Below are 22,100 nucleotides of genomic sequence, written 5' to 3'. Positions count from 1 at the left end.
TTAAACAGAGGTGGCTCACTCCGCCTTCCATCCAGGGGTTTTGGTTGGCTGACAGTCTTTGGGGCTTGCTTGGCACAGAATTCCCAGGACTGGATCAGAGCTTTGGAGACAGGAAAAATGTGGGGGTTGATTGCCATACCTGCATGCATCTGATGATGAGAACTGTGATTCTCGAAAGCTTATGCGTTGGTTAGTCTTAGAGGTGCTCCTGGACTCTTTCCTATTTTGTGACTACAGACTAACACGGCTAACTCCTCTGGATCTCATACTTGTATAGATAACTTTGTACTTGACTGCTACTACTGCTACCAACTGACTGGAAAAGCTGTTTCTGTTCCATTTTGATCTTTGATCTTTGTACTTACAGCTTTGAAGAGTACACTCTATGGTATTATACCCTGCTGAGGTCTCTCCCCTCCCCAAACCCCGCCCTCCCCAGGTCAGAAATGTAAACTTGGTTTTCTGTGTGGGGTGCTTTGTCATAACAGGTGTGAAGCTGACGGTCCTGTTGGGATGTTTGTAGCTGGGAGCCTGGGAAAGAGTACTTTCTAAGAAAACAAGCATTATTCAGCAGTTATTCCTGACTTAGCGGTTTTCCTTGGCTGTTTGTTGCCTGTGCAAAGTGTTATAACTTAGTAGCAATCCCATCCTTATCTAGTTGGTACAATTCAGATCAAGTAAGTACATCAAGTGGTACAATTCAGTGATAAGGCTGCATCATTAGAATCTCTTGGCAAATCCAAAAAGTATTATCTAGTTGGAGAAATAGTAATTCATATGCTTTTGCCTTTGTAGCTGTAAGTACAGTTTGCTTGTGTCAATGAAAATACTCAAAAGCAATCCCCCACCTCCACCCCCCACTGAAGTTAAAATATGATATATATTAGTACCAGGACTTTTTTTCAGCAGGAACGCAGTGGAATGGAGTTCCAGCACCTCTTGCAAATGGTCACATGGCCGGTGGCCCCGCCCCCTGACTTCCAGACAGAGAGGAGTTGAGATTGCCCTCCCCGCTGCTGCACGAAGGGCAATCTAAACTCACCTGTCTGGAGCTCAGGGGGTGGGGCCACTGGCCATGTGACCATTTTTGCCAAGAGTGATTCCACACAGGTTGGATAATGCACTTCCAATCCTCTTTATGGATCATTTGGAATTGATTTTTTTGTGTGCGGAACAAAAAATCCACCTCAAACGATTGATAAAGTGCATTGAAAGTGCATTATCCAACGTGTGCGGAATCAGCCCAAGAGCGATTTAAACTTAAAAAAAACTCCACCCTTGTTCCAGCTGACCCAAAGTGACATCATTGTGTGGTCCTGCATTCCCCCACTGAGTTCCACCACCTCTTTTCTCAGAAAAAAAGCCCTGATTAGCACCAATCTTTCCATAAGAATTTGCAATGGTAAATATAAACTTATACTGTCTAACCATTAGCTCCAACTGCTCTGCCTTTGTTAAACAGATCCGGGCCACAGCAGCAGCTATTTCTGTTGCAACTTGTTCTGTGGCTGGTCCCCTTTTCTATGCCATGATACATGTTGTGCAATGAGACTACTGGCTCTGTCCACATATCTTGTGATTCACAGTGATGTTTATCTGTGAGGGTATGTCCACAAATAGAGCTTGGATCATTCTCTCTCTCTCTCTCTCTCTGTAAAACATACATACATTTAAGATTCAACCCTAACAGAAGAACCAAGAGAAAGCACAGTAGTTGTTCCTGTTTGCAGGCATCAGTACCATGAAGTGTATATTGCTAACTAATTTACTACTTGAATGGATGTTTGTTAGCACTGCAGTATAAGTTATCATTTTTGCACTTTGCAGGGGGAAGAATGCTGTCTTTTGTGGGCTTACCTGGTACAGGCAAAGTTAAAGAAAATTCTCCAGCTGGTGCTTCAATATATACCTTCAATGTCTCTTTATCCCCATCCAATGCTCCAGTGAATGGATATCCCAAAATAATAAACACAAACCCGCTCACAAAGGCTTTCAGGATCAATGCTGTATCTTCACTTCAGTACATCGTAAGTCTTTGTCTCGATCCCAAACAAGTTGCTGCTGAGTCTGTGGCCTGTTCTTCAGATTACTGCAAGATGATAAGGTTTTCTTTTAATTATAGAATATGAGATGAGGTTTTGTTGGGAATAGACATGGGCACGAACCAAAAAAATTAATGAACCAGCGGTTCATGGTTCGGTGCCAACGACGATCCTTAAGTCGCAAACCGCAACGAACATTTTCCGTTGCTGAACCGGTTTGCGGTTCGTCGTTTGTGGGTGCCAGAACGGCTCCTGTTGCACTTAGAGAGCCCATATTCACAGGGAGTGTGTAGCAGACTCTCCTCCAGCCAGCAGCCAAGTTTGGTCAAGAGCCCTTGCCCACCACTCCCACAGACCTGATCAGATCAGGCACTAATGTGTGAGCCCTCAGCCGAGGTGCCCACTGAGCTTGGCCCCAGAGCCAGGCAGCAGCCCTGGAACCATAGGAGATAGATCCTTATCCCCCAAATCCAAGCTGAATTATACTCTCAGTCTCTCTCCCCAAAGGCTAGCAAGTGGCAAGCAAGAGCTCTGCCCCACTCCACTGCTCGCTGAAAGTGAAACCCAGCCTGGGAGCCCATGGCTATTTATAAGCACAGGTCCCATTGAGCAATGCAAGAGGTCTGTGTCTGGCCGTCAGAGCTGCCTATCAGGGTTTGCAGGGATGAGATTGGAGTGCCCATGGCTACAGAACACCCTCTTCCCCCTCCCTCCCCGGGTGTCTTCTCCCAACATGTAACCGGTTTGCAGCTCCGTGGTTGGAAAGAAGATCTGCTGATCAAGGAAAGCTGGGCTTCCATTCGGGTTTCCAGGGTGACAGAAGGAGCGCAGACAGAGTTCAGGCATTTCCCCGGCTCTGTTGCCAGGGGAATTGATTGCTGGCGCCTGAGTGTCTGCAACCATGGCCATGGCCAAACGCACCGAACCAGGCCTTTCCCAAACGCTGGTTCATTGGCCGTGGACAATCACGAACCACCGGATCACCATCACGCGATCGCCAATTTCGTGGGTTTTTGAAGTTCGTAATGCGGTTCGTGCCCATCTCTAGTTGGGAAGTTAATAATGCTTCCTACTCTGTGTTCCGTACTTGAGTAAAAACAAAGGTCCTGCCAGCTTTTCCACTCAATCTCCTCTCATTCCACAATCCAACGTGGCTTTCATTCACACAAATTCTATAATCTCTGGCACAGCCCTTTCAGTGGTCACAAGAGGCACTCTCCTCATTCTTTTGCCAGGGGGAAAAACTGGCAAGAAATAATTCAGTTTGCCAAATCACACTTTACAGAGTACGTAGGTTGGGTCTGGATTCCCCATCCTGAGTAACAGTCAAATATGAGATGCTGGTTCTCCTCCATTCCCACACACAGGGTGCCTGATTCAAACTGGGACTGCGTGACATATGGAGAAAGGTCTTATAACCTTCCTGTCTGCACTGTTTTCCCAACCTGAGACATCCCAGGGGGTACTATTTGGCTTGTTAAGGAAATCCATGTAGATCTCAAGGGAAAATGTGGATTTCCCAAATAGGCCAAATTGTCATGTATGTCTGTACCCCTCCATCCATGTCATTGTTCTAGGGGATGCTAATTGTCAATACTGTGGTTTGATTTTATATTGCAAATGTTATATGCATCACTTGCATTTCTCTTCCTCCCTGCCTGAGAACACAGCTGAGTAATCTGTGTATTTCTTTGAAGTTCACTGAAATGACCTTGTGGTGTCTGAAATGTTACCATTTCTGTTATTCCTCTTTCTGTCTTGTCTAGCTGGTGTATAAACCGCAGCAGAGATTCCCAGACTTCTTCCCGCTCAAACTTGTGTGTTAGGGAGGAGGGGAACGTTTGAGTATTTAGCCCTGTACTTTTCTCAAGTCCCTGTTCCTTTCAAGGAAGCTGTACTGCTTAGAAGCTTTCTTGTTTCTAAGTAAGCTGTGGACCTGTATATGGAAATGATCTGATTTCTGAATAAAAAGTCATTTAACCAGGAACCTGTGTCTTGATGCCAATGGGCCAGAGGTCTGTCTGCTGTATCCTGTCATCCATAGCCTGACACAAATAGCGCCCCCTCAGGACCATTGTAAGTCTGAAAAACAGTACAGGGGGAGGGTTAAGCCTCTTCTTCATGTACATGGCACCCAAATCCAAATTAGACAACCTGTGTAAAGGATTTGATGAAAACATGCATCTCACATCTATATGGCACACAGGGTGTTACACAGGGGACACCCAACCTATGTGCTCCATAATGCAGCCCTTTAGTCTAATCCATTAATCTGAAGAAATGGTTAAGTCAGATGATTGTTATCAGTTTAATAATTTCTTACGATTGACAGGGCTTTTTTTCAGCTGGAACGGGGTAGAATGGAGTTCCAGCACCTCTTGAAAATGGTCACATGGCCGGTGGCCCCGCCCCCTGATCTCCAGACAGAGGGGAGTTGAGATCTCCCTCCGCACTGCAGCATGGAGGGCGATCTAATTTCCCCTCTGTCTGGAGATCAGGGGGCGGGGCCACCAGCTATGGGATCATTTTACTGAGGGCGATTTAAACTTTTAAAAACTCCCCCCTTGTTCCAGCTGACCCAAAGTTGTCATTGTGCAGTCCCAGAGGCCTGTGCTTACTTTGCGTGTGCACATGTGGTACCATGGGCACCACTTCCCACCAGGAGTTGCACCCTGTGCTGGCAATCCACTGAGTTCCACCACCTCTTTTCCCAGAAAAAAAGCCCTGATGGTTGATATAGTGTGAAGTAATGTTTAGACTGCTGAGGCCTATCCATCCATCCATCTCTCTATCTTATTTCCTTTGTTTATACCTTACCTTGCTCCCCAGTGGGGAAACAACATGGCCTACTTTATTCTCCTCTCCTCCATTTTATAATCACAACACCGACCCAAGATCACTCAGCACGCTTCCATGGCAGAGTAGAGATTCAAATGCAGATCCCAATCTGATACTCTAACCACTACGCAACACTGATATTTACATGAGTGTCACACAAGTTGGGACCTCTTACTTTTAGTCACATTAAAAAGTACTGTGGGGCTTGATCTGCCCTGGATTATGCTGGGTGGGGGGTTCCATCCCACCCCTCTCCTGTACTGTTTGTCCCACTATCAGGACAAACAAGGCCTCCCTAAAGCCATTTCTGCACATGAGAATGGCATAGAAGGCCAAAATTCCTCCTTTCCCACCCCAGGCTCTGGAGCAGAATTGGTCCCAAAGCACTTTCTAGGGTGAGTTCCCCAATCAGATGTGTGACTGCAAGTCAGGCCAGGAACTCTCAACCCGCCTCACATCACATACCTTGTGAAGATAAACCCTCAGACTAGAACCTGAGAGACCCAGTTTGAACCACTACCCTGTCATAAAGCTTGCTGCCAGTCATTTTCTGTCAACCTAACCTCTATCATGAGGGTCTTATGGGGATAAAGTGGAGGGAGGGAGAATGATGCCTGCTGTCCTGAGCTCATTGGAGGAAAGGCGGGATAAAAAAATCCTAAATGAATAAATCTAATTTTCAAAGAGAGCTTGCACAACCTGTTAAAAGTTAAGCATTTTACGCCCCTTGATCTCAGTGGGAAAGAGCTAAGCAAGTACTTCAATTTAAAAGGGATTGTGCCCAAAGATTTTATGTCTTATGAACCAAGAAAATAAACTGAAGAGTGAATCGTGCGACATTGTACTCATTGGCATAAGAAAGCATTTGTTACATGTACTCATTTTATACTGTAACCACAGATTTAAATTTGTTTCCTGATAATTATTCCTTTTCACTTAGGTTGCCACCAGTGGAGATCCTATGATAGATTATGAAACGATGCCCCACACATTTGACTTGCAGATTCTGGTGCGTGACAGTGCTGGAGCAAAAGCCGTACAAATACTGACTATTGTGGTGCTTGATGAAAATGAACCTCCCGTCTTTCTAGGCGATCTTGCCACCCAAAGTAAGAGTTGCTTTGAATGCTGTCCAACTGCTCCTGCCCATCGATGCCATTGAATCGAATTTTGAGACATGCTGAAAAAGTTCGATTTTAAATGCATACATGTTTTTTTTAAAAAAAAGCCTATCCTCCTCAGACAAGCCCACCCCACATATATTTTGTGCATGCAACTGATCTGGGTGTCTCCCCCAATTGGAAAGAGAGGACCCCTCAGCCAGGAAGTATGCAGCAGAGATGCAACAGGAAATTTTGTTGTGGTGGTTAACAACAACAACTGGACTTATAGACAGATTAGTGCCTCAACCAGAGTGGTGAGCAAAGTCAGTGTTATTATTACCCTACAATACAGCTGGGGAGCTGGGGCTGAGAGGAGTGGCCACCTGTTGAGTTCATGGCAGTAGCGGGATTTGAACTAGCAGAGTGCAGATTTGCAGCCCTTAGACTACATTTACGTAGGTATTCAAGAAATAGTTGGGTATTTCTTCTTTAAATTTCATAGCAAGCTTTGCAAGCATTGATCAAAGTCATTTATTATTCTGCACCTCATTGCTTATTAGGATATCACGTAGACATCAAGTCATTATGTGTTCAGCTGTATTTATTCATACCTGGCCGTCGTCACACGGGCATCTCTTCCGTTAAATTTACAGCATATAGCGTCCTACCCGTTATCGGCACAGTAACGTTTCTTTGGGTCACCTAACGGCTCTTCGTGCCACCAGCTGTCCACACCGAAGCACTCTGTTCTGTTCTCTCTAACCGCGCAGAAGCAGCTCATCCCCCCCCCCTTTTTTATTATTCTGGCGTTTAATTCCGCTATAACGGAATAACAGCATATAAACATTCCGTTAGAGCAAAACATTACAACCCTTTTGTTTTTCCAACTTTGAAATGATATAAATAGCCCTTTGCCCACAGAAAACTCCCTGTCCGACGTGATCCCCATCGCTGAAGACTCTGCCATGGTGATTGAGTCATTTTTACTTCAGCAGAAAGTTTGCATTGTGTTATATTGTTATGGCGTTATAAGGACATAATAAAATTTTAAAAAGGGGAGTCGCAGGAAGAAATGGATTCTGGGATTGAAGGGAGGGCATAGGGCGTTGCGAGGCGAAATACATCGATGTGAGGCATTCATACTGAGGCACAAAATAGCGCGACTATCAAGCACAAAGCAGAAGAGAGAAAATCGCTACAGTGTTGGAATAAGGTGGGTGTTTGCCGGGAAATAGCGCCATTTTAGCGCTAAATAAAAGCCCGTGTGACGACGGCCCCTGTTTGCATGGAGTGTTTCTTAACTAGCTTAAATTAATGCAGATCATATTTATTATGTTATTATTATGTTATTATTATTTCTTTCTGCACAGCTGTCATGGTGTATGTCATGGAAAACAAACCAGCAGGAATTATTTACCAGCTTCATGCATTCAGTTCAGAAAATACAACATCTACAAGAATCTTTGTAAGTTTAATTCAAAGAATGCAGAGATGTCAATGCAGAGTCAATTAAAATCCCCTCTGTATGGAATTCACTAACCAGAAGTGTTTGTTTTTTTTAAGTATTGCCTTTGTGGTGGGGAAGCATTCTGACTCTGGTGTGATGGCACATAATATTCCCAGACATTCAAACTACTTGGGGAACAAAATTCAGCAACAGAATTTTTGTAGTTTGACATTTGTGAAGGAAGGTAGTTTTCAGTTCAGCTGGGATTAAAATTTCACACAGCCACTATGGAAGGAGGAACAGCGTGAGGCAGTCGAAGGATTGGCAAACTGACTTGGAGAAGGTTGCAAAAATTAGGAAGACTATGAAACGAAACAGACTAAACTAAAATCATAGCTTTGTGTCAATCTGTAAAAAATAAATCGGATGTACAGCCGTGATGTGGATTACAGACACATAAGAAGAGAACAGGAGTGAAAGCGAAGCCCACATAGGCTAGTAGAGAGTATTAGTAAGGGAGAGGCCAGAGTCATCCCTCCCGTCGTCTGCTTGTACCCCGACCAACATAGTACCAGTACAAAATTTCTTTTACCTCTAGGAGGGAAGAGGGGATTTAACAAAAGAGGTGACCTGCTGAAGCAGGCCAGCGATCCAGCTAAACCAGCACCCCGTTCAGACAGTAGCCAACCAGTTGCCTGGAGGGCCAACAAACTGGGCACAAAGGCTGAGGCCCCTCCTTGATGTTGCCTCCCAGTTAGAGGTTTACTACCCTCTGGGTGTGGAAGATCCAGTTGAGTACTATGGCCAGCAGCCATTGTTGGACCGATCCTTGGTGAATTAATCCAAATCAAAGGCCAATTATTAAAATCGCTGAAGGCAAAGCAACAAAATACATGTATTTAATTGCAGAATAATATTTTTAAAAAGTATTGCAGGCCCAAATATAGCCTCAATCCTGCTATATATAAGGCAAGCCACATTGGTGACGACTCACTTTTTATCTCCGCACAGGCACACTCTGACCTGCACAAGGAAAAAGAATTGTTGCCAATATGGCTTGCTGAGTGGAGGGAGGTCCACCATGCCCCTCCTAAGGCTCTGCAGCAGCCATTGGAAGGCCTGGGGTGGCCTGGCGCTACTGCCTGGTGCACCGTTGGGAAGGGCCACACTCCTGCATCAGCCTTCTTTGTCACTGCTACAGCCTCCTCAGGGTCTCCAGAGGGTTTTGCTGCCACAGCTGCTGAGGCACTGGGGAGGCCCGCCATGCCGGCCTGGCCCTCAGCATGCCCTGAGCAGGCCACGGTGTTGCGATGGGCTGTGGAGTGCTGCTGCACTCCGTACCAACCTGATTTCTGCCTGTTTGAAGCTAAAATCAGCCCGCTGCAAAGTGCAGGAATGCTTCTGAGGAGGCTCATGCACTCACAAGGCTCTGTTAGAGCCCATTGTATTGTTAAGCACAACGGGCTTTGTTGCTAGTAAAATCATACTTTTGTCTGGGTTAAGTTTCCTCCCCCCCTTTTTGTCCTTTTTTCCTGTCCTTGGTGAATCTGTCTAATCCCCTCAGGGCTGGATCGAGGGGGGACAGGGGGGCAGTCTGCCCCTGGCGGGGCAGGTGAGTGGCGCGGGTGGCCTCCCAGCCGCTGGCGCTGCCGCTGCTTTGCTGGCAGCACGCCCACCCTGCGTGATGATGTCACGAAGTGATGTCATCACGCAGTGCTGGGAGCACGCATGCAGTGCGCGTGCATGCAAGGGTGGCCGGACTTGGGTTGTCCCGGGCGCCAGGAACCCTAGATCCAGCCCTGAATCCCCGTTAAAAGCCATCTGTGCTCACAGCCATCACATCATCCACAGACCCTAAGGAGCTGCTGTCCTGGAAACAGGACTGGTGGAGGACTTGGTAAGCAGAGGAAAGAGATACATGTAACCAAGGGAAGGAATAAGTAAGAGGCTTAGATATTGCAACCAGGAAACTGCTGGGGTCCTACAGCGCCATCCTCCTTCCCACACACACCCATCAACCTTGCTGCTGCAGGCACCGTTTCCAGGTCCTGAAGCATTTCCTCCGTCGGGACTTCAGCTTGCAAGCAACTCCACAGAGACCCAGGTTGCCTTCCCCATCGCAGTGGCAGCCCATGCTCTATCCCGGGAAATAACCTCCCTCCGTGCAGCCAATTCACTTTTGTTCTGCAGTCACACAAGCCAGTCAGCCTCAGCCAGGCCTATGCGAGGTCATTGGTAGCCTCGGCAGGGCAAGCACAGCCTTCAGGCTGCCAAGGGAGCTGTTGGAGAAGCTTCAGAAGCGGGCAGAGGGCAGAGCAAATGGGCTGAGATGGAATGGGAGGAGCCGGGAGACTGCAGCCCTTCCATTGGATAGGCTGGGAAAGGGGCTCTTTAGAGATGCTGGTAGGGGATCAGGAGGAAACACAGGGAAGCGTGAAAAGAAAATCCTTTAGAAGTAGGTTCCTGGGAGGTCCCAGGAGGAAGCACGAGGAGAGCAACTGGGGGGGGCGGGGGTGTCACTCCCTGGGCAGGAGAAGGAACAAGGTGGTGCAACCTGCTTCCCTGCCCATTTGAGGATACCTGTCTTGGGAAGCCAGCAAGATGACCGACAACCGGATGGGGGAGTTAGTGAAGAAGGAGCCTCACAACTGGGGTACTACTACTGGACCAAGCTCAGGCAGTGTTATAGGGGAGCAAGAGTAGATAAGTCTCCCATTGTAAAAATGCTTGCTTTCTACCCCTCGCTCCAGAGCATTACTCTACAAACACGCTAGACAGAGCTTGCCGTTTTAGAACTTTGACCTCTCTTTTCTCTCCCAAAAAATATTTATTTCTAGTATCTCCACTAGTTCCAGATTTTATTGGAACTACTATTTTTTTACTGAATCAGTAAAAACAAGTTAAGCTGGTATATAAACACACAGTCACAAATATATACACGAGTACTTCACAAGTTCCCAGTTGCAGCTGAGCAGCTTGTCTAGTGGTAGGACATCTTGTTTGTGAGATATCTGTCCATCCCGGTGTCACAGTGTTGACTGCTGCAGGACCTACACACTTTTAAAATTGAAAGGGATATAAGGAAGTAAATCCCATTTTCATCAGTGGAACTTAGTCCCAGGAAAATATTTTTAGGATTGCAGCATAAGTGCTGGACTGAATATGGCTCAATGTCCATCTAGTCCAGCAAATTGGTTTCAGAAATGACTCTGAGGAAGACCACAAACAGTACATAAAAACTCACAGGCCTTCCAAGTTCTCTGTTAATGGAATCTGATGTGAAACAATTCTGATGTAGTTATCCTACTATATAAAAGGCAAACTGTGTTGCTGACGACTAACTTTTTATCCCTGCGCAGTATGCAGGGATAAGAATGGAGTGTGTGGGGGGGAACAACATGGTTTGCCTTCCCGTGGCCTCCTCGGGGCTTCTGGAGGCCCAGGAAGCTCTGGCCCAGCAACAGGAAGACCCAGTGCAGCAGTGGGAAGGGCCCGGCAGGTGCACCTGCACCAGGCCTCTGAGGGACCACAGAGGTGGTGGTCTGGTGCAATGCGGCAGCCCAGTGCGGTACGGCAGCCCGTTGCAGTATGGCAACGCAGCCCGGCCGCCCACTGTGGTGCTATGTTGTGGGCGGCCCACTGTGGTGCAGCAACCTAGAGTTTGGCCCCACAGCTAGAGCCCATTGGATTGTGTCACAACAGGCTCTGGTGCTAGTCTTGGATAATAGCTGTTGATAGGCCTAACCTCCACGACATTGTCTAGTTCTTTTTTTAAAGCTATCAAAGTTAGTCTATCAATACATTTGTGCATTTGAGTAAGCTAAAAATGCATTGGGTGTAAAAGTACTTAGAAAACAAAAATGTAGGCTGTCCACACAAAAGATCTTAGGAGTTATGTCTAGACTGGTACTCTTTGGAATGTTTTAAAATGGACCCATATTTATTCCCTAATGTTTTAGTTTTGCTGGTTTTGTTTTTCTTATACATTTGGGATTCCCCTGCTGAAACTGTTGTGCTCTTCAAGTTGGTGTAATTTTTAACGTAGCTCTGAATGTGTGCATTTTCACATGTGCACAATCAAAGTTAAAAGAAAAAGGAAAAACTTTGGCGACAGTGGTAGAGGTGAGGTGCATCTTGGGGAAACTGATCACACAATTGTAGGGGAGTTGGTATTTCTGAAACGGGAATTCATTTTCTAGTAAAGAAACCTGAGAGTTGAGTGCCAGTCAAGGCTATGATCTGGGATGTAGTACCGACTGTATTAGATATTTTCAATATATTCCAAAATCAATTATGAGTCAAACTGTATTTTCATACCCCAAATCATAGCATTTCTTTCAGTATTCACTGACTCCGGTAGAACCATTCTCGATTTCCCAAACTGGAACCATTTCTTCTTCGAAAGCATTTGATTTTGAGAAAGATCCACATAGGTAGGTACATTTTTAGTGTAAGTTCCACGTAACCAAGCACCAATTTGATTTTTTCAACAATTTGTTATTTGTAAAAATATATTGTTTATGATATATAAAAATTATTGAGCTGTCTTTTGATTTTACAGCTATTCATTAAACATTACAGTGACAAATGGCCAGGGTTTGAGTACATCTGGGACGGTGATAATCAATATCATAAACATCAATGATGAAACACCCTACTTTAACATGTAAGTGAGAAATTCACTTTGCATCAAAACATTTATTATTATTTTATTTTGTTATTTTTATTACAACATTTATATACTACATTTCCCACTCACCATGATGGCTCAAATCTGCTTACAAAACCCTGACCTGCCATTACTGTACAATCCAGCATTAAAATGGAAAAACAGTATTCCTTTCCCTCAGAAAACAGTCCTACATGCCAAATGAGTATAAAAAGCCTGCCTAAAAAGATAGCTTTACTTTTTAAAACAGAAAATACGCAGCACAAATGTCAATTTTCACCTCCTCAGGAAGGGCATTCCACAGTGCTGAATCACCTCTAAGAAAAATCAGGCCCCTTCTATGGCCGACTGATGAGATAATCCAGAGGGAATTGGAGGTGTCCTCGTGACGATCTGAGGTGGTGAACAGCCACATACCAAGAGAGACGGTGCTTTAAATCAGGGATCCCCAACCTTTTGGCACATGGGGGCCGCATTAGAGTGCCCAGTGCCTAAAGAGGGCCACAGCTTAACTCAAAATGCAACAAAATTGCAGGGTGATAGCAGCAAATAAGCAGGTTGGAGGGCCGCACAGAAAGAGCTTGGGGGCCACATGTGGCCCGCGGGCCGCAGGTTGGGGACCCCTGCTTTAAATAAACCGGTCCAGTTGTGTTTTCCCGTTTAATTCCTGGTTCAACCTTCTGTGTCTCAGAATCTGAGCTTCAGGGCACCTGGCAACCTTACTATGTAACAGCACACCTCGCGTGTTATCACATCATTTATTCAATTACCTTGTTGTACAGATGTGTTTGATGCCTCTTGTTAAATTGAGAGATAACACCTGACCAAAAGAAATCTTAGGTGATTAAACAATATTAGTGAGTTGATCAATCGATTGAATACATTAGGATATGAATAAAAAGAGGAAATTTTTTATTCTCTTTGGTTGTAGATGATGAATGCAAGCCTCCATCTTAAAAGAGGCAGTCCCTCATGGGGCAATGCCTCTTCTAAGAGGACACCTACCTATCACAGTATTTTCCGTATAATTACTTAAAAATCTGTTGCCTGATTTATTGGGGACAATAATTTCCACAACCAAAAAAAGTTTATAATTAATTAGTCTGATCAATTAATTAACTAAACATTAAAAAGAGTCCAGTAGCACCTTTAAGACTAACCAATTTTATTATAGCATAAGCTTTCGAGAATCAAGTTCTCTTCGTCAGATGCCTGATCAAAACTGGGCAGATACAGAAGAGGAGGGGAGAAGAGAGAGAGAGAGGAAAGAAGGGGACATATATCACAAAGAGACAGAATGCAATTACCGTGGAGGCAATCAAAACATTCCTTTGCTTGGAAATGTAAACATCTCCTTTTGGTGTGCAGTCAGTTTGCCGTATTAGTTTGTAGCAGTGAAAGTATCCAATTCCTATGTAGTATAAGCCTTCGATAACCACAGCTCTCCCTGCCAGCTGCATCTGACAAAGAGAACTGTGGTCCCCGAAAGCCCACACCAGGCGTCACTGGGCTCCCCCAGATCACACCTCTGTAAAGAGAATCTGTTACCTGTGATAATGTGATAACCATTCATAGTCTCTATTCAGTCCCAGCTTGACAGAGTCAAATTTGCATATGAATTCCAATTTAGCAGCCTCCCGTTGGATTTTGTTTTTGAAAGGTTTCTGTTGGACCACAGCGACCTTTAAGTCTTTGGTGGAATGTCCTGGTAGATTGAAGTGTTCTCCCACTGGTTTTTGGACGTTTCCATTTCTAATGTCAGATTTGTGTCCATTTATTCTTTTGCGTAGAGGTTGGCTGGTTTGTCCAATGTACAGAGCAGAAGGACATTGTTAGCACATGAGGGCATATATCACGTTGGAGGATGAGCAGCTGTAAGAGCCAGAGACAGTGTAGTTGATGCCATTGGGTCCTGTAATTGTATTCCCTGGGTAGATATAGGGGCAGAGCTGGCATCTGGGTCTGTTGCAGGGCCTGGTACCTGTGCTGGTGACTCTGCTGGCCGATTCATGATTGTAAGTGAGATCCTCTGGATCTTTAACTAAACATTGCAACTCTAGATTAAGCAGGATGTTATTTACATGTAAAATGGAAGCTATTATTTATTTATTTTTTTTGAAAAATTTTTTATTGGGTTAGAATCAAATATTTAAACATTACAATCAATTTTCCCATTTCCCAATTTCTAACCCCCTCCCTTTCCCCCCCTTTTTTGTTGACTTCCAACAGTTTTCCAACCCTTTGTCCCTTTTCCCTTACTCTTTATATATACCTCTATCTTACAAATGTATATTCTCCCTTTATTCTAAGCAATACTTCTTTAACTATTTTTAATGCTCTGTACCCTAACTATGAGTCCCTTTTTCCATAATGGATAAACAATTTATCCCATAATTCCATTTTCAAATATTTCTGTATAACGTAAACTATATAAGCCATACATTCATATAAATCAACCAGCTTAATTTATACTCTGTATATTATTCATTCTATCTTCTTCTTTCTGTTTTAGTTATATTTGTTTACATTAATATTTCCTTCTATTCTATTCTATTCCCTTCAATCATACATCTATATATGATATCAATCAATTTGACTCATATATACCTTCAAATAAACATATTCAGTTTGGTACATTGTACAGAATCAGAAAGAAAATATTATTGGTTAGTCAATCCTTATAATTTATCCTTATGATTAATTGTTTTCTATCAATATTCTATTTATTATTCTATATGTATCAATCTAATAACATAACTGCTTAGAGATTCACTTTTACCTCTTCTCCCCCCCGGTAAAGTCACCCCCCTCTGCATTATATTGTACTTCAATAGTTCTCAAACTGCCACAGTTCTCCTCCCACCTCCCATTTCTTCTCCAAATATTGTTTCAGCTTCTCCCAGTCTGTGTTAAACTGTCCTGAGTCCAGATTTCTCAGTTTTCTTGTCATTTTGTCCATTTCTGCCATATACAGCAATTTGTAAATCCAATCTTCAATAGTTGGCACTTCTTGTACTTTCCATTTTTGCGCATACAAAAGTCTAGCTGCTGCCGTCATGTAAAATATCAACGTCCTATGATGGGCTGGAATTCCCTCCATTCCCAAGTTTAGTAGCAGGAGTTCTGGGTTCTTATTTACTTGAAATTGTAAAATCTCACTCATTTCTCTTATTATTTCCCCCCAGTACTGCCTAGCTACCTCACACGTCCACCACATATGGTAGAGGGAGCCCTCATGCTTCCTGCATTTCCAGCATTTATTAGAGGTGTTCAAATTCCCTAGCGCAATCTTCTTTGGTGTCATGTACCAACGATAAATCATTTTGTAAATGTTCTCTTTAATGCTGGTGCATATCGTTATCTTCATTGTAGTCTTCCACAAGTATTCCCATGCCTCCATTGTTATTTCTTTGTTGAAGTTTATGGCCCATTTCACCATTTGTACTTTAACTATTTCATCCTCAGTATACCATTTCAACAGTACTTGGTATACCTTGGATATTCTTTTCTTGTCCTCTTTAAGAAGGGTCTGCTCTAGTTCCGAATTCTCTGTTCGTATACCTCCCTTTACAGAGTCCGAGTTATATAAATCTCTTATCTGTCTATACTGGAACCAATCGTAATAAGGTAATAGTTCCTCCTGAGTCTTTATTCTGAGTTTAGATGCTTCAGTTCTAGTTATTTCTTTGTAAGTTAAGCATTGTTGCTCATTATCAACAGCTCTCGGATCTATCACCTCATATGGAACTACCCACAAAGGGGTTCCTTCTTGTAAGTAGATTCTATACTTCTTCCAGATTATATATAAACTTCTCCGTATATAGTGATGCAGGAACATCGAGTTCGCCTTTACTTTATCGTGCCATAGGTATGCGTGCCATCCAAATGTTTTTTATATCCCTCTAGGGCTAGTAATTTCTTGTTCTTTAACGTCATCCACTCTTTCAACCACACTAGGCAAATTGCGTCATGGTAAAGTCTTAGATTGGGCAGTTGCATTCCGCCTCTTTCTTTTGCATCTTGTAAAACTTTCATTTTCACTCGAGGCTTCTTGCCTGCCCATACAAAGTCTGATATTTTCCTCTGCCATTTTTCAAATTGCTTAGAGTCTCTGATGATTGGTATTGTCTGTAGCAAAAACATTACTCTTGGTAACACATTCATCTTAACTGCTGCAATCCTTCCCAACCATGACAAATTTAGTCTGTTCCATTTAATCAAATCTCTCTCTATCTGAGTCCATAGTTTTTCATAGTTGTTTTTAAATAAGTCTATATTCTTAGCAGTCAGTTCGATTCCCAAATATTTCACCTTACTTGTTACTTCACAATCCATTATTTCCATTAACAATTGTTGTTTCTGCTTAGTCATGTTTTTACATAATATCTTTGACTTCTTTTTATTAATATAAAAACCTGCCAAGTCTCCAAACTCCTTAATCTTATCTATCACTTTTGGCATGTTCTCCAATGGGTCCTCTACAATTAACATTATGTCATCCGCAAATGCTCTGACCTTATATGAATAGTCCTTTATTTTTATTCCTCGAATTTCTTCATCTTGTCATATTTGTATCATCAGGATCTCCAATACCAAAATGAACAACAGTGGAGACAACGGGCAACCTTGTCTTGTTCCTTTACTTATAGTCAATTTCTTAGTCGCTTCATCATTCACCACAATTGCTGCAGTCTGGTCTCTGTAAATTTCCTTAATTGCTCTAATGAATCTTTCTCCCAATTGTAGCTTTTCCATAGTGGCAAACATAAAGTCCCAGTTTAAATTGTCAAACGCCTTTTCAGCATCAACAAAGAAGAAACCAACATCTTTATCACAACGCTTATCATAATATTCAATAGCATTAATCACTGTCCTTAAATTGTCTCTGATTTGTCTGTCTGGCAAAAAGCCTGCTTGTTCCTCCTCAATAACTTCCGAGAGCCACCCCTTCAGTCTCTCCGCCAGTATCTTCGCAAAGATTTTATAATCGTTGTTAAGTAACGATATGGGTCTATAATTTTTCACATTAGTCAAGTCTTGGCCCTCTTTGGGGATCAATGATATATTCGCTTCACTCCAGGTATCCGGAGTCCTTTGATCCCTTAAAACTCCATTGATCACCTCTTTTAGGAATGGTGCCAGTTCATTGGCCATTGTCTTATAAAATTTAGCCGTAAGTCCATCTGGCCCTGGCGCCTTTCCTAGATTTGCAGATTGTATTGCCTTGCTTAGTTCCTCATCCGTTACTTCACTGTTCAGTTTATTTCTCCAAACTTCCGAAATTACTGGAAGTTTCATTTTCTCCAAATATGACGCTATTGACTCTTTATTTACCTCTTTCTTCTTATACAACTTAGCGTAGAATTTGTAAAAGGCTCTGCTAATGGTAGTCTGTTCCAAATACGTTTTATTGTCTTCGCAGATTTTATTTATTATTTTCTTTTCCCTTCTCTTCTTCAATTGCCATGCCAGATACTTCCCAGGTTTATTTGCACCTTCAAACGCTTTCTGATTCAATCTTTTAAGGTTCCACTCCAATTCTTTATTATTCATTACTGTTAACTGTTCTTGAAGTATTTTAATTTCCTGATATAATTTCTTTTTCCCTGGTCTCTTTTTTAACTGTATTTCTTTGCCTTTTATTTTCTCCTCGATCTCTTGTCTTTTCTCCTCTTTCTTTTTTCTTGCTCTACCATTTAAGTCCATTAGTATGCCCCTTATAACCGCCTTATAAGCGTCCCAAACTTTATCAGTTGGTACTTCTTTATTCACGTTGTATTGTATGAAGAACTTTGTCTCTCTTCTCAACATCTCCATATTCTCTCCTTCCTGTAGCAAGTCCTCATTTATTCTCCATGCTTTCCTTTTTCTCCTTTTCACTAATTTCCACATAATTGGATTGTGATCTGAGCCTACCATCGGCATTATTTCTACCTCCTTAGTCCATAACGCTAAGTCTTTTGAGGCCCAGATCATATCAATTCTTGATAGTGTACAGTGCCTTGCAGAATAAAAAGTAAATTGTCTACTTTTAGGATGTTCTCTTCTCCATACATCTTCTAAAGTCTCCTGTTGTATCAACTCAAAAAAGAGCTTTGGTAATAGTCCTCTTTTCTTTTGTGCCGTTGTTGTCTTTTTATCTAATTCCAAGTTTGTCACTCCATTGAAGTCTCCAGCAAGAATTATCTGGTCGTATGAAAGATCATCTAGTTGCTTCCTCAAATCCTCAAAGAAGCTTTCTTTTGCACCGTTAGGTGCATAAACTCCGACTACCAACACTCTCTTTAAGTCCCAGGTACATTCCACTGCTATAAATCTGGCTTCCACATCTTTCATTACAAATTTTGGCTGTAGCTCCTCTTTTATATACAACACCACTCCTCTTTTTTTCTTGTTGGAGGCCGCTACAAATTCCTTGCCCAATTTTCCCAATTTTAAATATTTTACATCCTGCTTTCGAATATGGGCCTCTTGCAAACAAACAATGTCACATTTTTGTTTTAATAGCCAGTGGAAAATACTTTTTCTCTTGTTCGGTGAATTTAGTCCATTTACATTCCAAGATAAAACTTTACACTCCATACTCATAGTCTTGTTGGTAAGTCTTTTTCATTGTCCCTTATAAATCGCTCCATCTCTCGCTCAGATCTAATGCGCTTTTTGGCCCCTCCAAATTCAAAGGACACACCTTCTGGAAGCTCCCATCTGTACCTGATTTTCATGTCCTTCAACATCTGGATTAGCACTTTGTATTTTTTCCGATCTAGTAACACTGATCTAGGTAATTCCTTCATTATGATAATTGTCTTGCCATCAATCTCCAATGGATCTTGAAACTGTTTAGTCACAATCTTCTCTTTCATATTTCGTGTCGTAAACTGCACAATCACATCTCTTGGTAATTTCCTCTGGGTTGCAATTCTCGAGTTTACGCGATATGCCACATCAAGGATAGCCACAACTTCCTCCTCCTCCTTCCCCAGGTATTCAGCTAACACCTCAGTCATCTGTTCTTGCGCTGTCTTTCCTTCCACTTCCGGCAAGCCGCGAAATCTCAGCTGCTTCTCCATGTGTCTACTTTCCGCAACCGCCATTCTTCCCCTCATCAGTCTCATCTCTGTTTGTTGCGTGTCTGCTAAATTCTCCATCGCGCCTTCTACTGCTTTAACTCTCTGCTGCGTTCCTTGAAATTCATTTTGTATTGTTTCCATACCTTTCTTCACTTCTGACAGCTCCGATTTTACTGTCTGTTTAACCTCTTTAATCAACTCCAATTTCGTGTCCTTAAGTTCGTTAATCACTTCTAAAAGTTTTTTGTCCAGGTTTTCTATTGCCGATTGCCACTCTTTTTTCGACATCGTGGGGCTTGCTTTGGCTCGCTCCCACGAGTCCGCTCTCTTCCTTAGCTCCGTGGCGTAAAATTTAATGTCTTTTTATTTCAAATGTCCCGGTCTTCTTGCAGAAATTAAATTTTAAAGAGTCCAAAATGTCGGGCGTCTTTTCTCTATGGTTTCTCTATGATTTTGTAATCCAAGATGGCCTACTTCCTTTTCCGCTGAGGCCGCGACCCTTCCCCTTTCAAAGATGGCGATTCCCTTCTTCCTGCCCTCCAGCAAGGGCCGCTTCTCTCCAGCAGCTCTATTGTTATTACGCACTTCCTGTCTCCCGACTTCCCACAGTAGGTCTCGCGATGGTATCTTTTTCTCACAGCTCCATAACCGCAAGTATTCAAAACAATAGTCCAATTCCTTTAATAACTTCTTTAAACTTAGTCTCTTTTCAAATACAACTCTTGCCGAGTCTTCCCCTCTTTATCATTAGCCTGTTGCAGTTTGAAAATCTACTTTTATTCCTCTCTACTTTTATCAATCTGTCCCGTATCAGAAGATAGTGATCTTTACCTTCTCATTCCCTTTTCTCGGGTTGTAATCGCTGTTTCGATTTTAACTTCTCCTCTCCGTTTCTTCCCCCAATCGAAGCTTGGGTATGTAGGTCTTATGCCAGCCGAATTGGCCCCAGAACTGCCGCAGAGATTGTAGCCGACCTGTCGCAGGGTGGGACCTCAAGGATCGGGAGGGGACCCGTGGTGCAGAGCCCCCCCTCGTCCGAGATCTAACACACCCTAGGGTCTTGAGCATTCTTTGCCTGCTCTCCGCCTGAGAGCAGTCGGCTGCGGGCTATTTTTCCCCCGCCGGCCGCTTGAAACGGCAGTCCGGTCAGCTCCGCGAATTGAGCTGCGTCAGACCTCCATAAATCCCAAACCGGAAGTCCAAATGGAAGCTATTATTTAGACTGCGTTTTGCTCGACACTAAATTCTGGGCCAAGAAGGGTAAAAATGAAACTTTTACTATTATGTAACTATTTTATTCATGCCAACTGATTGTCGTTTGTGATCAAACAAGACCTTGGTGCAAATGCAAAAATAAACAAACATTGGCTGAATCCACACACCCGCGGAGCGTCCTGGCGTTGCGCTAAATGTTCACTAAACACCCGGAAGTGTAGCGTCTTTCTAGTGCAATTTCTGAATCGCGCTGTAAAGACGCTATACTTCCGGTGGGGACCTCTTCCTTCCCCCACGAAGTCATTCTGAGGCCATTTGGACTGTTTTTTATTTTTTAACAGCCATTCCCCACAGCTGCTGTTTGGCTGCAGAGAACCTGAGTTATGCATGGTTCATAAGAGTTTCATAAGATTTGATGTGCTGAATAAACTTGGAGATTTGAAGACCTGGTATGTTAGGAATAAACTCTTAGGGAAAATAGCCTATAAACTATAGTGAGCCATACATTAAAAGCCTGAATTTTGCTATGAATAAATATGTGAGGAAGTTGCCACATGCATCATAAATTTTTATCAGTTTGCATGTTATACCTAGGAGGAAAGAAGTAGAGAGCAGGAGAAAGAGAAAAAAAAAGTTAAAGAGCAGGTCCCTTGCGGATTCTGGTATTGGGAAAACTGGAGATCACTGATCTAGATCTTCACTTTCTCACCCTTGCTACATAAGTGGTCATAAATAATGTAAGGAAGAGTTGATCAGCCATTTACATTTGTGGCTTATTTTCTACTACAGGACAAAAAGCGTATTCGGGATTAAGGAAGAAGAAAGGACAGGAACCATTGTAACCACAATAACAGCTGTGGATCCAGACAACATTTTTGATGACAGCCTCCGCTACAGAATCACTGCTCCTCAAAGGATTCCTTATTTCTCAATAAACCCAGGTACACAATTGAATTACATGAATTCCTGGAGGTTACTGAACGGCAGGGTGCACGTTTTGTTTGCCTTGCTGTACCCTGTCCACAATGTCTGTACTGGATTATACCATTTTAGGCATTAGTGAAGCATGGCAAGGAGAGGGGGTGGGGTGAAGCATAAAACAAGACTCAAAGCAAAATTCAAAGGCCCCCTCTTGGATATAATCCAGATTAAATAACAAAACAGAGTGATTCCGCACACGTTGGATAATGCACTTCCAATCCTCTTTATAGTTCATTTGGAACGGATTTTTGTGTGTGCAGAACAAATAATCCACCTCAAACGATTGATAAGGTGCATTGAAAGTGCATTATCCAACGCGTGCAGAATTAGCCAGTGTACATTTAAAGAGTACTTGTGGTTACCTCTTATGGGCTGGATCTTTCCCATCAACAGAAAGCATCTCCATCAGCAGAACCGAGCCACAGGAGCCAACCTTGCATAATAGCCATACGTGTGATTCTGAGGAATAATCTCCTAGGATCTGAAGGACGGGGAGGCAACCTGAAATGGTGCCTTTACAATCATTTTGTTAAGCAAAACCACTTGAATTTAAATTGGATTAGGGTGGTTTTAGATGTGCCTTTGCTTCAGCTACATTCACCTGTTTCTGAGGACATGGTGTCTCTTCTCATATGTACAGGATCACATCTAAATGAGGCATTTCTATGACTTTTCTGCAATATAGATAGGCCTAGTTTTTCATAGTGCAGTTGTTCCTATGCAGGGCTTTTTTTT

General features: G+C 43.0%; 1 protein-coding gene across 1 annotated transcript in view; it reads left to right on the top strand.

Moving 5' to 3' along the window:
* CDHR3 (cadherin related family member 3) overlaps window positions 1–22,100 on the top strand; it is a 60,799-nt gene that overhangs the window by 2,083 nt on the left and 36,616 nt on the right. Inside the window, exons 2-7 of the mRNA XM_054988828.1 lie at window positions 1,828–2,027; window positions 5,821–5,989; window positions 7,354–7,448; window positions 11,772–11,863; window positions 11,992–12,096; window positions 21,174–21,325. Coding sequence (XP_054844803.1) covers window positions 1,828–2,027; window positions 5,821–5,989; window positions 7,354–7,448; window positions 11,772–11,863; window positions 11,992–12,096; window positions 21,174–21,325 — 813 coding nt within the window. The remainder of the gene's footprint in view (window positions 1–1,827; window positions 2,028–5,820; window positions 5,990–7,353; window positions 7,449–11,771; window positions 11,864–11,991; window positions 12,097–21,173; window positions 21,326–22,100) is intronic.

This window comes from Eublepharis macularius, chromosome 9 (assembly GCF_028583425.1).
Source record: "Eublepharis macularius isolate TG4126 chromosome 9, MPM_Emac_v1.0, whole genome shotgun sequence".
Lineage (NCBI taxonomy): Eukaryota > Metazoa > Chordata > Lepidosauria > Squamata > Eublepharidae > Eublepharis > Eublepharis macularius.
This window is presented reverse-complemented; position numbering and strand designations above follow the sequence as displayed.